A 13,543-nucleotide genomic window follows, 5' to 3' on the forward strand; every position below is an offset into this window, starting at 1 on the left:
AGTGCCCAGTTCTTCCAGTGTCAGCAGAGGAGCAACCATCAGTTTCTCCTGAGCCTCCAGTGTTAAGCTGCATTTCACACATGTGGGAGCCTGTCATTCTCTCTGCTATCTGTATGTCTGAAATTGTTTAAGACTTTTTTAAAAGTGCTACTGAGAATAATGAGTTTCTTGAGAGATTTGCATTAAAAATTTCAGTAGGCAGGTCCGGAATGGTGGCCTATTCGCTAAAGTCCTCGCCTTGAACGCACTGGGATCCCATGTGGGCACGGGTTCTAGTCCCAGCAGTCCTGCTTTCCATCTAGCTCCCTGTTTGTGGACTGGGAAAGCAGTTAAGACGATCCAAAGCCTTTGGACCCTGCACTTGCATGGGAGACCTGGAGGAAGTTCCTGGCTCCTGTCTTCGGATTGGCATAGCACCGGCCATTGCGGTCAGTTGGGCAATGAATTGGCGGATGGAGTATCTTCCTCTCTGTCTCTGCTCCTCTCTGTATATCTGACTTTTTTAAAAAAGTTTAGGGCCCGGCGCGGTGGCGCAGTGGTTAAGGTCCTTGCCTTGCACGCCTGGGATCCCATATGGGCGCCAGTTCTAATCCCAGCAGCCCCGCTTCCCATCCAGCTCCCTTCCTGTGGCCCGGGAAAGCAGTCGAGGACAGCCCAAGGCTTTGGGACCCTGCACCCACATGGGAGACCCGGAAGAGGCTCCTGGCTTCGGATCGGCATAGCATATGCATAGCATCGGCTGTTGCGCTCACTTGGGGAGTGAATTATCGGACGGAAGATCTTCCTCTCTGTATATCCGCCTTTCAATAAAAATGAAAATAAATCTTTAAAAAAAATTTTTTTTAAATTTCAGTAGGCATTATACATGTTGAAAGTATCCCTTTGAAGTAACAGATCAGGGCCCAGCATGATGGCTCCCTGCTAAATCCTCACCTTCCTTTCACTGGATCCCGTGTGGGCACTGGATCATGACATGGTTGTCTACTTGCCCACTCCTTACTTGTGGCCTTGGAAAGCAATAGAGGATCGCCTAAGACCTTGGGACCCTGCACCTGTGGAGGAGACCCGGCAGAATCTCCTGGCTCTGGCTCTTGGTTTGGGATCGGCTCAGCTGTGGCCATTGCAGCTGCTTAAGGAGTGAACCAGCTGATTGAAGATCTTTGTCTCTCTCTCTTTCTCTGTGAATCTACCTTTCAAATTAGAAAAGAAAGAAATAACAGAGCAATGCAGCTATTAAAACACTTCATTCCCTTGGGAAACCAAATCACCAGATTTCGCTCTAGAACAAGGGTAGAGAATGTCTGGCACACAGAACATACAAAGCCCACAAAATGACTTGGTCTGACCCTGCCAGAACACCTGCAAGTATGACTCAAGATTCAAGAAATCAAGAGCAGGCCAATTTTGTTCATTGTGTATGGCCCACAAATGGTGTTATAAATATCCACACGGCCCTTGGTGGAAACAAGGTCGCCCAACCTGCTCCAGAAAAATGATTTTTAAAGAATAAGAGCAAAACCATTTGAGTATCTTGAGTGTATTTGGGAGAGCTTGGCAACCATTTAATGACATATATATGTCAACTGCAAATCTTATGAATATATAAAACTGTTTTGCAACAGCATAACTCTTTGACCCAGCAGTTAAAACTCCAGTGTCCTGTACAGGAGTTCCTCGGTTCGGTACCTAGCCCTATTTCCTGACTGCAGTTTCCTTACTCACGTGACTTGGGCCATACCAGCCGTTTGAGAAACCTCAGCTGAGTTCCTTTTCTCTCAGCTTCAGCCCAAGCCAGAGCCAATATGGGCATTTGGAGAGTGACTCATGGATAAGAGCGCTAGATATCTCTCTGCTTCTTAAATAATCATTTTTTTAAAAAAAAACTCATGGAAAAATGAAATTAAATGATAGCTTTATTCCTAAAAAATGATTTCCAAAGAATATACTATTATGCAACAGAATGTCAACATCATGGCCTCGTGTACGATGGTGGTACTTGGTAGGTCTTATTTATTTAGATGGATTTCTGTGATAATTTTGTGAACATTTTCAGTTCTTGTAGAAAATGTACAAGTGTTTTTGAACATAATCTCCTTGAGGCATGTTCTAGATAGTAAAAATGTCTCACATCACAGGAGCCTGAAGATGAAATGCTGGAAGCAAAGGATAATACAGTTTTACATTTCTGAACTTTAAAAATTTGCTTCCAGCTTTAAAAACAGTGAAAACAAATGCTTCAATTAGTAGAAGCTGCTCCAATATTAAAGTTTCATATATAAACCCTGTTCCTGACTTGAGTGACCTTTTCCTGGGAAAGCCTGATTCTTCTTTGTCTAAATTATTTATTCTGGCAGATTTAGAATGTGTTTTCCCAAAGTTACTTCCCTGTTAGCAAGGATGTTAATATATTTGGATAGGTGCCGTTTTAGTAGCAACTGTATGAACTTTTTTCTAACTTTGAAGCTTTATTTTTATTTATTTGAAAGGGAGAGCTACAGAGAGAAAAATCTCCCAACTGCTAGTTTAACTCCCCAATTGGCCACAATGGCCAGAGTTGGGCCAAGACTGAAACCAGGAAGCAACAGCTTAACTGAGGCTGCCGCGTGGGTGTTAGGAACCTAAAGACTTAGGCCGCCTTCTGTTGCTTTCCTAGGCACATTGGCAAGGAATTAGATCAGAAGTAGAGCAGCTGGGACTTGAACCAACGTCCATGTGGAATGCTGGCTTTGCAGGCTTAACCTGATGTACAAAGTGGTCGATAGGTCTTAAAGCTTTTCCCCTGATCACAAAGAAAATGTATGTAATGCTGCAATTTAAAATATATGGAGAAGCCAATCAAGTTATATAAAAATTCTGTTTACTCTCTGATACGCATCTTTTTATATGTTTTTTGTGCTGTACTCGCACAGTCCTGAAGGAGTCAATTGGTAAAACACTACACAAAAGCATACCTAAATCAAGGTAGTAATGATTGTTACTTGGTTATATGGACTTTCTAAGAAGAAAGTTGGATATTGTCTTTCTTAAAATTTTAACTATGGATAATCGTCTAACAAAAAGTCCAAGTTTGGGAGCTGGTGTTGTGATGTGGCAGGTTAAGCCCCTGCCTGAAGCACCTGCGTCCGGTATGGGTGCCAAATCTGGTACCGAATGCTCCACTTCCAACCAGCTCCTTCATTTTGCAACAGGGAAAGCAGTGAAGAATGGTTTGAGTGCTTGGGCTCATGTACCCACGTGAGAAACCAAGAGAACTCTCCTGGTTCCTGGCTTCAGACAGACTCAGCTCCAGCCATTGCGGCTCATTGGGGAGTGAGCCAGAGGTCAGAAGAATGGTCACTCTGTCTCCCCCTCTCTGTAAATCTGCCTTTCATGTAAAAATAAATATTTTTTAAGTCTAAGTTTTACTTTGATACTTGAGTTGTATTCATAATGCATTTGTAGCGTAAAATTTACCTTTGAAATCATCTTCCTAAAAACGACAGGATTCTGAGATCTTGACAATATACGATTTGGGATTTGATTTCTGTGCTTGTTTGAATAGAACTGCTTGAATTCGGCTCTGAGATTCTGTCCTCGTGTTTTGGCTAGCCATGTTTTAAAGATGTTGTTATTTTTGAAGATCCTGTAGTAAGCACAGTTACAGAAATGGCAGGAATATCAGTATTTCCCAAATTTATGTTTTCCCATCTATATTTCCCACTGCCTTCTCCAAAAAAAAGTATATGAATTTAATAAGAAGAAAAATCATGATTTAAAAAGAAAAGAACACAGATTGAACCATTCCCCCATCTGATGGAGAACTACATGGGAACCCTGGATTCCAGAAATAATGGGCTTATTTTATTTTCCTCAATGACACATCTTTTAGGTCAAACACCCGGAGTTTGTTCCATCTCTTACAAAATAACATGAGCGAGAATTTGGTTTTCCTTTTTGGGTAAAGTTTCTCTGAAGCTTGCTGATAAAACTCTTTTCGTTTTGCTTTCTCCCAAAACAATTCAATTACTTCTGGAGCAAAGCTGAGATGAAGCCGATAACGGGACTCACTTCTTCAACTTGAAAGCAGAAGCGAAGGTCATAAAGACATGGAGTGCTGAAATGCTGTCCGACGCACGGCCCTGTGCAGCTCACAGAGCCCTTGGAAGCGTTTGCTGAATGCTCACAGTTGGCTCAGGCCTCCCCTCCACTTGGGCCACTTTGGCCTCCTTGTAAAAAGCCACAGAATGCTAGGGAGGTGCAAGGAAGGTTTTCAGCTCATACTGACATGAACTTGGACTTTTCTTTCAAGAAAACATTTTCAGAATGAAAGAAACCTCAGTGAGGGACTTTGACACTAATGATAACAATCTGAGTGGCATGTATGTACAACTGGACGATTTAGAAAGTCCTTCCAGCGCACACAGGACACTGCCACCTTTGCACTGCACTGGAAACGAAGGAGGACCACGTTAAGTGGAAAGCCCCCTTCTGTTTTCCATTGACATCCATGCAACTCACGGATGCTTAACACTGGAACAGATGCAAGTGTCTCTAACCAACCGCCTGCCCGCCCATCGACTCTGGTCTGACGTCCCACCCACTGAGCCTTGCTCGAGTCACAGGATCTACCCTGGGATGTCCTCCCTGAGTCCGAGGAACAGCTGCAAACATTCAGGATGATAAGACTGCTCTAAAGGACAGAAGAAATCTATTGGCACAGAAGAGAAACTGTGTTGTTTATTAGTGTTGTACAGACAGGCGTTGCACTTGGTTCTCTAAACACTGCTTTCTTTTCTTCAAATGAAGGCAGTTCTCACACAATTACCAAACTAAGGCAAAAGGAAACTTTCGCAATCTTTATGATGCTTCCATCAGATAACCAATATAAAATATCTTCCAGAATACTCTGTCTCTTCAAACTTTAGAATTTGTTCTTGGGAAGTTAAGAGATGAACCAAGTTGGCCTTAATAAATTTAGCATTGTAAATACGTGGTTCCTGCAGCAGTAGGCTAAAGGTCACCTACAGATATTCAGATATTCTGGCCTTTCTCAACTGTGCCATCGCACAAAGACCATTACAGCTTCGTTGGAGAGAATTAGGATGAGAAAACTTCAGAGCGCATTGTCAGTCAGGTGTTAAACTTGGACTGAGAAGAGGGAGAAAGTTGCATTTGCACAAGAGAAATTCTAGGGAGAGTGTTTGACACTGACTTTTGGTGGCCATAAAGGAGCAAACCTGGGGTAATGTTGCTTGGGGTAGGGAGCGCTTCATTCTTGAGGGTGTTGCGAGGCGGGAGTTCAGAGGCTTTTGTGTTCAGTTTTTGCTTTTCCTGAGGCGTCTCAGAAGTGCAAGATCAAGGTATCAGCAAGGTCCGTTTCTCCCAAGGCCTCCCTCCTTGGCTTGTGGTTGAGTTCCCACTGTGTTCTCACATGAGCCTCCCTCTGTGTGTTACCCATGTCCACATTCCCTCTCTTCATAAAGACACCAGCAGTATTGCCCCAGCATCCCCCCCAAAGACCTCCTTTGGGCTTTTTAGTTTTCCTTTAAGACCTGTGTTAAAATGTCTCATGGCGACTTTTCCAAGGCCCTGGGGACTGGGATCTCAGTGTGTCAGTATGAGAATGGCACAGTTCAGGGCAAAACAGTGCTGATCCCGGCTCTGCTTTGCTTTGTAAAGACAGGAAGGGAAGAGAGACAAGGCCGGAAGGCATTTGTGCATTTTTTTTTTTTACCAGACCAGGTAGCTTTCTGTAGCAGACTCTCCTTGATGCCCCACTTCTTCCATACAGAAGAACCTAAAAAGATTAAAGAGAACATTGAGAACTTTGCTTTCCTTCGCTATCTTCCTTTCAGCTTCCTGCAAACCCAAAGGTTCCCCGTCCATGTGCTTGTCTCAGTTAGGAAACGGCTCTCCCTGTGTTGGCTTGTAACTGGCAAGAAAGAACTAGTAGGTGAATGGGCCCAGCAGAGGCTTTCTAAGTGGCAGCTCAATGACCATCTGTTGAGCTGACCCATTGTGTCCTGGAGCCTCTGCCCCACGCTCATGTTTATTCTTGTGTGCTTCATGTGACCTAGAAAGTTTCTCCAGCAAGGGATCCTGTTCCACAGGCTGGGCAATGAACTTGGGACACTGGTGATTTGGGGAAGCTGAGGATGCTGTGGAGCAAAGGCTGTACCCAAGTCGTGTCATCCTACAACCTGCGCTTTTACTCACTCCACCTTGCCTCTCCCTAGTCTTGTGGGGAGAGAAGAAACCTGTGTGTTAGAAAACCAAATACGCTGTTCTCAGTGCTCAGTACTGAGGATGGCCTCCAGACTCCCCAAAGGAGCCAGGTTCCGATTCTGCCAACACTCTCAAGCTAGCTGATCTTGACTCAGCCAACGAAACTACTGAGCCTGAATCCTCATATGTAAAATAGGAGAATTGGATTATAGCCACAGCTCTCAAACTTGTAGACTGAGATTCATAAAAACATACTTTTTAGCAACCCACTACAAATACACATACACTGAGTAATTGAAACAGTATTTTTTTTTTAGAATATATGTGAATGTCCTCTGATATTTTCTAATCTCTTTTCATTGCTTTTTAAAAGTGAATGTATTGGGCCGCATCACTAGCTGGCTCATACTCGAGCTGGGACTGGAGACTGACTGGGCAAGGCTAAGCTGCAGCACCAACAAGCACAAGCTAGAATTGGAGGCAGTTTGGATTGAACTAGGTTGTAGTACCCGCTGGTAGATGCCAAGGAAGATGGGCCATGTCAGTCTGGAGGTGGTGGGTGCCGGGGTCGTGAGCCCCAGGGATAGGGGGTCTGGCAGGTCCGGGGTTCCATGGCCTGGGGCCTTGGGCCCACTTGCATGGTGGGAACTGAACCTGTGAGCCTCTGGGATGGGGGATGTGGCCTGGCCCTGGGTCTCCTGGCCCAGGTCCTAGGGCCCACTATGTAGTGGGGGTCAGGTCCTTGATCCCCAGGGTAGAGGGTCCAGTGGGACCTGGGTCTCTTGTCCCACCTATGTGGTGAGTGCTGAATCTATGAGCCCCAAGGATAGGATACCTGGAGAGGCCTGGGTCTCCAGGTTCAGGCCACCACGCCCACCTGTGTGGTGGGGCTGGGTTTGTGAACCCCAGGGATTGGAGGGTTCGGCATGTCCTGAGTCTCATGACCCAGGGCCTTGGGCCTTGCCTGCACAATGGGTGTTAAACTCATGAGCCTTAGGAATGAGGGGGCCAGCCTGGCCCTGAGTCTTCTGATCAAGATACTAGGACCCACCTATGAAGTGGGGGTCAGGTCTGTGAGCCCTGGGGATGGGGGTCCAGTGGGACCTGGGTAAATCAAGAAGTCTGCCTGTATGGAGGGGCCTGGTCTGTGAGCCCCAGGGGTGAGGGGTCCAGCATGGCCCAGGTCACCTGACTCAAGTCCATGAGCCTAACTAGGAGAACTGGTTCTCTACAGAATAGAAGATGAAATGCTGGACAACAGACCATCCTGCACATGGAGGACATGGTAGATCATTGGGGTCTGCAGAGGACATTTGGTACCATAGCAGAGAATGGAGAACAGAATATATGGACAACTACCTTAGCCAAATGATGGTAGCAATATCTCAGCAATTGGAGACTGTAAGGTCTATGGTGTTAGCCAATGGACATTGGAAGGGATTCCTCATCCATAGGTTGGCGAGGGTAACAGCATTTCGAAACTATCACATCCACTTGGGCAGGACCTTCTGAGCACGTACCACATTGTGACCCTGGGTTGATGTTGGGTGACCTTTCCCCATCCTGGGTTACTGGGATGGTAGGGAGGCTGGGTATGGCCTTTTCTCTGTCCTCCACCCAGAAATTGGAAAAAAAAAAATAGAAAGCTTGGAAACAACGATCACACCCATCACTTCCTAACCCTAGGTCCTTTGTGCCCTCATCAACTATGTAAACATATTCTAAAATAAAAATTTTTTAAATATGCAGAAACTAAAATAGAACCACCTACATTAGGTTATTTAGAATGCTGAAGCATTTACATTCTTATTTCCTATAAAGATATTATGATAATGAATAGTTTGGCTTAAAGAGAAAAAAATAAAGTTAATTTACTTTGTTAGAAAGGCAGAGGTAGAGGGGAGATCAACCTTTCATACAATGGATCATTACCCGGTTGCCCACAACAGGTTGGTCCAGGTCGACACTAGGAACCAGAAACTACCCAAGTCTCCCACATATGTGGTAGGGACTCAAGCACTTGAGTCAACACCTATTGCCTCTCACGTAGAATTGAAAGCCATCAGGACTAAAAGTCTAGGCACTTCAGTACAGTATGGGATGGAGCTGTCCAACACAGCATCTTAACCACTACATGCCCACTCATAATTTTCAAAATATGTGGCCTGCTCGGTTAGATCTGTCAAAAGCCTGAACTAAGAAGTCTAATACATTCTGTAATTTCAGAATGCTCTTAACCTATGTGGATGTTTACTTGGAGTCTCTCTGTTTGCAAATGTACATTGATTTGAAACAAAATGAATATGTCCTGTTACGGGACTCAACATCCTTGTTACCTCCAATATGAGCTAAGTGCATCTTAGCAATAATAATCACTTCTGCTTATTGGGTGTCTCCCATTTACCAAAGGATTAAAATTCAGTATCTGGGGTCAGCATTGTGGCATAGTGGGTAAAGCCTAAAGCCATTACCTCCAAAACCAACATCCCTTGTGGGAGCTCTTTCAGGTCTTGGTCACTCTGCATCCAGTACAGTTCTTGGCTGATAGCCTTGGAAAAGCAGTGAAGATAGCCTAAGTGCTTGGGTTCCTGCACTTGTGTGGGAGACTCAGCTCCCAGCTTTGTCCTGGCCCAGCCCTAGCCATTGCAACTATCTGGGGAGAATCAGTGGGTGGGAATGTTCTGCCACGCACACTCTCTTTCCCCATTCTCTACCAACATAGCTCTTTCCAATAAAAATAGCCCATCTTTTACTTTAAAAGATCAGTGTTTCTTACAGCCTCTATGTTGTAAGTATCTCTGCTTTATAGATGAGGAAACCAAAGAACCAATCAAGTAAAGGGCACCATGGCCAGCCAGCAGCAGAGCTGGGATTTGGACCAAGGTCATTCTAATTCCAGAGCCTCCACAGAGAATATTTCCTTTAGGGTAGGGTGCCCACAGGGTTTAGAAGTCAAATCTGGAAGCTGCTGCAACTGAACATCATTTCTTCCTTAGTGGTTTTTCTTGTGACAGTAATAACATTTCCTAGCAGAAATAACTCTTCTTTGGAGTGTGAGGCCCCCATTGTAGCAGGAATTAAAAGCACAGGGTCAAGGTGTGGAGACCAGAAGGGACATCTGAATCTCCAAATGCGTGCTTGAAGCCACCCACAATGGCTCTGAGCTGTAGCCAGAGTTGGAATCAGTTGTTCCTGAAGTCCCGAGTCAAGAAAGTAACGAGATACCGAGAGCTTCCACAACTTCACTTCCTAAAAAGCAGATTTAGTACAATGCGATGTAAAGCTCTTCAGCTACTTTTAACAGCTGCATATGGGACTTTTGTCTTTTTCTGTGGATTATGCACATATCAAGAAATCAGATAAACAACCCGATTTTGCTCTTGACACCTAATGAGAGGAGCGCATCCTGAGGAGGTGGAGGCTGGCGGTGATCAGAGCAGCTGCTGTGTGGTCAGCCAGCTGGCTGTGCCACGTTACGAAGTGCTTGGCTCTGCCATGCTCATGTGGTTTCAAAAATTCCATGCATAATAACTAGAGATGCCAGGGATCAAACAAACCATAACCTATAATCACGGGCCCGGAGGACTAGGGAGGATGCAGAAAGCCAAAATAAAAGCCTGTATAAACAGAGTAAGGCTCCAGGTTTTCTCAGACCTCAGTGAACGGATTCTGCTTTTTCACATGGAATGTATAGACCCCAAGGCTGGCCGTCATTGTTTCCACAAGAAGAGGAGGCATCTTTTCATTAACCTCGTGCTCAGATCACATTTCTTCCTGTGTCTGCAGGGTGTGCTCAGTGGATTCCACTGGAATGCATCCTGCCACCTGCGTAGGAGACCTGCACTCTGTTCTGGCTCCTGGCTGTGGCCCTCAGCCTGTGACCGTTAGAAGCGTTTTGGGACTGAACCAGCAGATGGGAGATTTATGCATCTTTTTCTCTCTCCTCTGTGAAAAAAAAAATTAATTTTTAGTTTTGGAACAAAATAGAATTGATATGCACACCATTTCCTCACTTTCCATGCAAGAATCTCTATAAGTGGAGATAGATCATACCAACTGTGTTTTTCCACATCTCCAAAACCAGCATCGATTCTATGTGTAAGAATCTTCAGGTGAAAGAAAGAAAGAAAGAAAGAGAGAGAGAGGGAGAAAGAGAGAGAGAGAGAGAGAAAAGAAAGAAAGAAAGAAAGAAAGAAAGAAAGAAAGAAAGAAAGAAAGAAAGAAAGAAAGAAAGAAAGAAAGAAAAAAAGAAAGAAAGAAAGAAAGAGAGAGAGAGAGAGAGAAAGAAAGAAAGAAAGAAAGAAAGAAAGAAAGAAAGAAAGAAAGAAAGAGAAAGAAAGAAAGAAAGAAAAAGAAGGAAGGAAGAGAGAGAGAAAGAGAAAGAAAGAAAAAAGGAAGGAAGAGAGAGAAAAAGAAAGAAAGAAAGAAAGAAAGAAAGAAAGAAAGAAAGAAAGAAAGAGAAAGAAAGAAAAAAGAAGGAAGGAAGAGAGAGAAAAAGAAAGAAAGAAAGAAAGAAAGAAAGAAAGAAAGAAAGAAAGAAAGAGAAAAAGGAAGGAAGAGAGAGAAAGAGAAAAGGAAGGAAGGAAGAAAGAGAGAGAGAAAGAGAGAAAGAAAGAAAGAAAGAAAGAAAGAAAGAAAGAAAGAAAGAAAGAAAGAAAGAAAGAAAGAAAGAAAGAAAGACAGACAGACAGACTAGCATGTTGGCAGTGTAGCAGCCTAATCATCCACTTGTTAGTGCCAGCATCCCATATGGGCAAGGTTTGTGTCCTGGCTGCTCCACTTCCAATCCAACTGCCTGCCTATGGCCTGGGAAAGCAGCAGAAGATGGCTCAAGTCCTTGGGACCTTGCACCCAGATGGGAGATCTGGAAGAAGCTCTTGGTTCCCAGTTTTGGATCTACTCAGCTCTAGTCTGAGTTGCCATTTGGGGAATGAACCAGTGTTGGAAAAACCTCTCTATTTCCTCTTCTGTTAGTAAAATCTGCGTTTCAAGTAAAAATAATTTTTAAAAACAAAAACAAACAAACAAACAAAGAATCTTCAGGTTTGGGCCCGGCACAGTGGCCCAGTGGCTAAATCCTCATCTCACAAGCGCCAGGATCCCACATGGGCTCTGATTCCTGTCCTGACTGCTCCATTTCCCATCCAGTTCCCCGCTTGTAACCTGAGAAAGTAGTAGCGGATGCCCCAAAGCCTTGGGACCCTGCACCTGAGTGGGAGACCTGGCAAAGGCTCCTGGTGCTTGGTTCCTGGTTTCAGATTGACTCAGTTGCAACCGTTGCAGACTTTTGGGGAGTGAACCACCAGGCAGAAGATCTTTCTCTCTGTCTCTCTGTACATCTGCCTTTCCAATTAAAAAAAAAAAAACTCTTTAAAAATTCTTAAGATTTCATAATTCACAGTGAAAATGGTTCCATTGTCCCTCAGTATTGTGGCGGCTGGTGTGCTGTATTTCTTAGGGAATGATAAGGGGGTAAAAAGCTAAACTTACAGATGCATTTTTTCTTCCCCAAGTATCTTCTATCAGCCGTAGGTTAAAGCTGAGGCTAGAGAACACATAGATGCGGTGTACTGGTGGATTATCCTGGCCAAGAACGAATCCATTTCGTTCTGATGGACGCTCATGTTTCTTTCCCATCCAAGCAGGTGCCAAGCACTGCTCCAACCAGCATGGGCTAGGTAGGTGCAAGTCACAACTCTTAATGTTTCACTGCTTGCAGAATGACGTGGCCGCGCTTCTAAAACCCATATCAGAGAAAATTCAAGAGATCCAGATGTTCCGGGAGCGAAACCGGGGAAGCGCCATGTTTAATCACCTGTCCGCGGTCAGCGAGAGCATCCCCGCCCTCGGATGGATCGCCGTGGTGAGTCAGCCGCCAGGTGGCCCTGCACCTCTCCACCTGCTACGGTGTTTGGGAATATGCCTGGCTGCCTTCAGGCCCCTCCGTCCACAGTCCCACGTGCTGAGAGAACGTTCTTTCTAGGCCAAGTGCAGCCCCCATTTTTCTTTCAAGTTCAATGCTTTCTATTTCGAGCATGCGTGTTCACCCACCTTCCCAAAGCAGAGTTTGCTTCCGCCTGTCAAATCTGTGTCTCCTTTGCTTTGCGTCTTCCTGAAAACATCTTCTTTCTTATCCTGTTTTGTTTTGTTTTGTTCCCTTCTATGCTTGGGTGATGGTCCTGTTTTCTCAGTCCCCCAAACCCGGTCCTTATGTCAAGGAGATGAACGACGCTGCCACCTTTTACACTAACAGGGTCTTAAAGGACTACAAACACAGGTATGTGCCTGCTCTTCCCAGCAACATTTTCAGTTGTTCACTTGCTAGGTATTTGTTCTTAAAACTTAAAAAAAAAAAAAAAAAACTTCAGACAGCTGATGGAAAAATGAAATGGAGTGGCAAGTTTATTTTTGGTGCTAGGACATTTGGAAATCCATGCCTACAAGAGGATCATCAAAGAGTTCATGGAAAATATCTATCATGAACAAACTGAAGAGTTCATGCTTGGGGTTTTGTTTTTGGCACCAAAATAAATGTATCTTTTAATTTCAATTCTCCATAAGCTTTCTGAAGTGTTTTCACATAGTTCACGGCTAATCCCCTTCCAGGGTTCTTCATTGATGTGCTACAAATTTTTAAGAACAATCTCATCTTTACAGGGAAAACCAGATGAAAGGAAGTTGGTTTTAGTCCTCTTGTGTTGAATAACACCCCCCCCCGAACCCCATATTTAAGTGCATGCCACTACACATGTTCCAAGAATAGCAAGCTTGTGCAATCCAGGGGTTACTCTGTGCCTCAGTTCTCCAACTTCTGTCCTTCCGTGCCTACGAGAGAGCACGCTGGGCCCATGGGCATGAGTGATTCCCCCTAGAGCCAAGAGGATTGGGATCTCCCGGGCATTTCAAAGAAAAATGTGTGTGTGTGTGCCCAAAGTTAGTGTCCTTCCATGTCAACTCTGACAGCACCTCGGATAAATCACACCAGCTCAGGGGACTGCCCTCCCACCAAGACTGGATCCAGATGAGCCCATGTCACCCTTGAGCTCCTGGGGCTGGTGACAAGATGGAAGCAGAACCTCCTGCCCCCTCACCAGCCTTTAGTGGGAGGAGCTTGGGGGGGGGGCGGGCTCCTTGGGGCCTACACAAAAGTCCTGTGGGCAGCCAGTTCTGCACCTGGCAGCACCCGTGCCCCTGGCCTGACCGCTTGTTTGTGCTTTTTCAATACATGAGTAAGTCAGTAGTCATGCAGGCCTTGTACAGGCATGGCTTGTTTCTCTGAGTTCAGATCCTGAAAAATCTGCCTTCCCTTGCCACAACACAATACAGGGTAATGAAAACT

The 13,543-nt window shown here is 44.8% G+C and overlaps 1 protein-coding gene across 3 annotated transcripts in view; it reads left to right on the top strand.

Annotated features, from left to right (window-relative positions):
• The window catches only part of CAP2 (cyclase associated actin cytoskeleton regulatory protein 2), a 131,107-nt gene that overhangs the window by 75,570 nt on the left and 41,994 nt on the right, over positions 1–13,543 (top strand). For 2 of the 3 annotated variants that reach the window (XM_040967595.1, XM_040967597.1), the window contains 2 exons: positions 11,924–12,067; positions 12,396–12,481. The exons of the other annotated variant lie outside the window; for it this stretch is intronic. In XM_040967595.1, the coding sequence (XP_040823529.1) occupies positions 11,924–12,067; positions 12,396–12,481 (230 nt within the window). The remainder of the gene's footprint in view (positions 1–11,923; positions 12,068–12,395; positions 12,482–13,543) is intronic. 3 annotated transcript variants of the gene reach the window in all.

Source organism: Ochotona curzoniae, unplaced genomic scaffold (genome assembly GCF_017591425.1).
Source record: "Ochotona curzoniae isolate NIBS_2020 unplaced genomic scaffold, NIBS_Ocur_1.0 scaffold_461, whole genome shotgun sequence".
NCBI lineage: Eukaryota > Metazoa > Chordata > Mammalia > Lagomorpha > Ochotonidae > Ochotona > Ochotona curzoniae.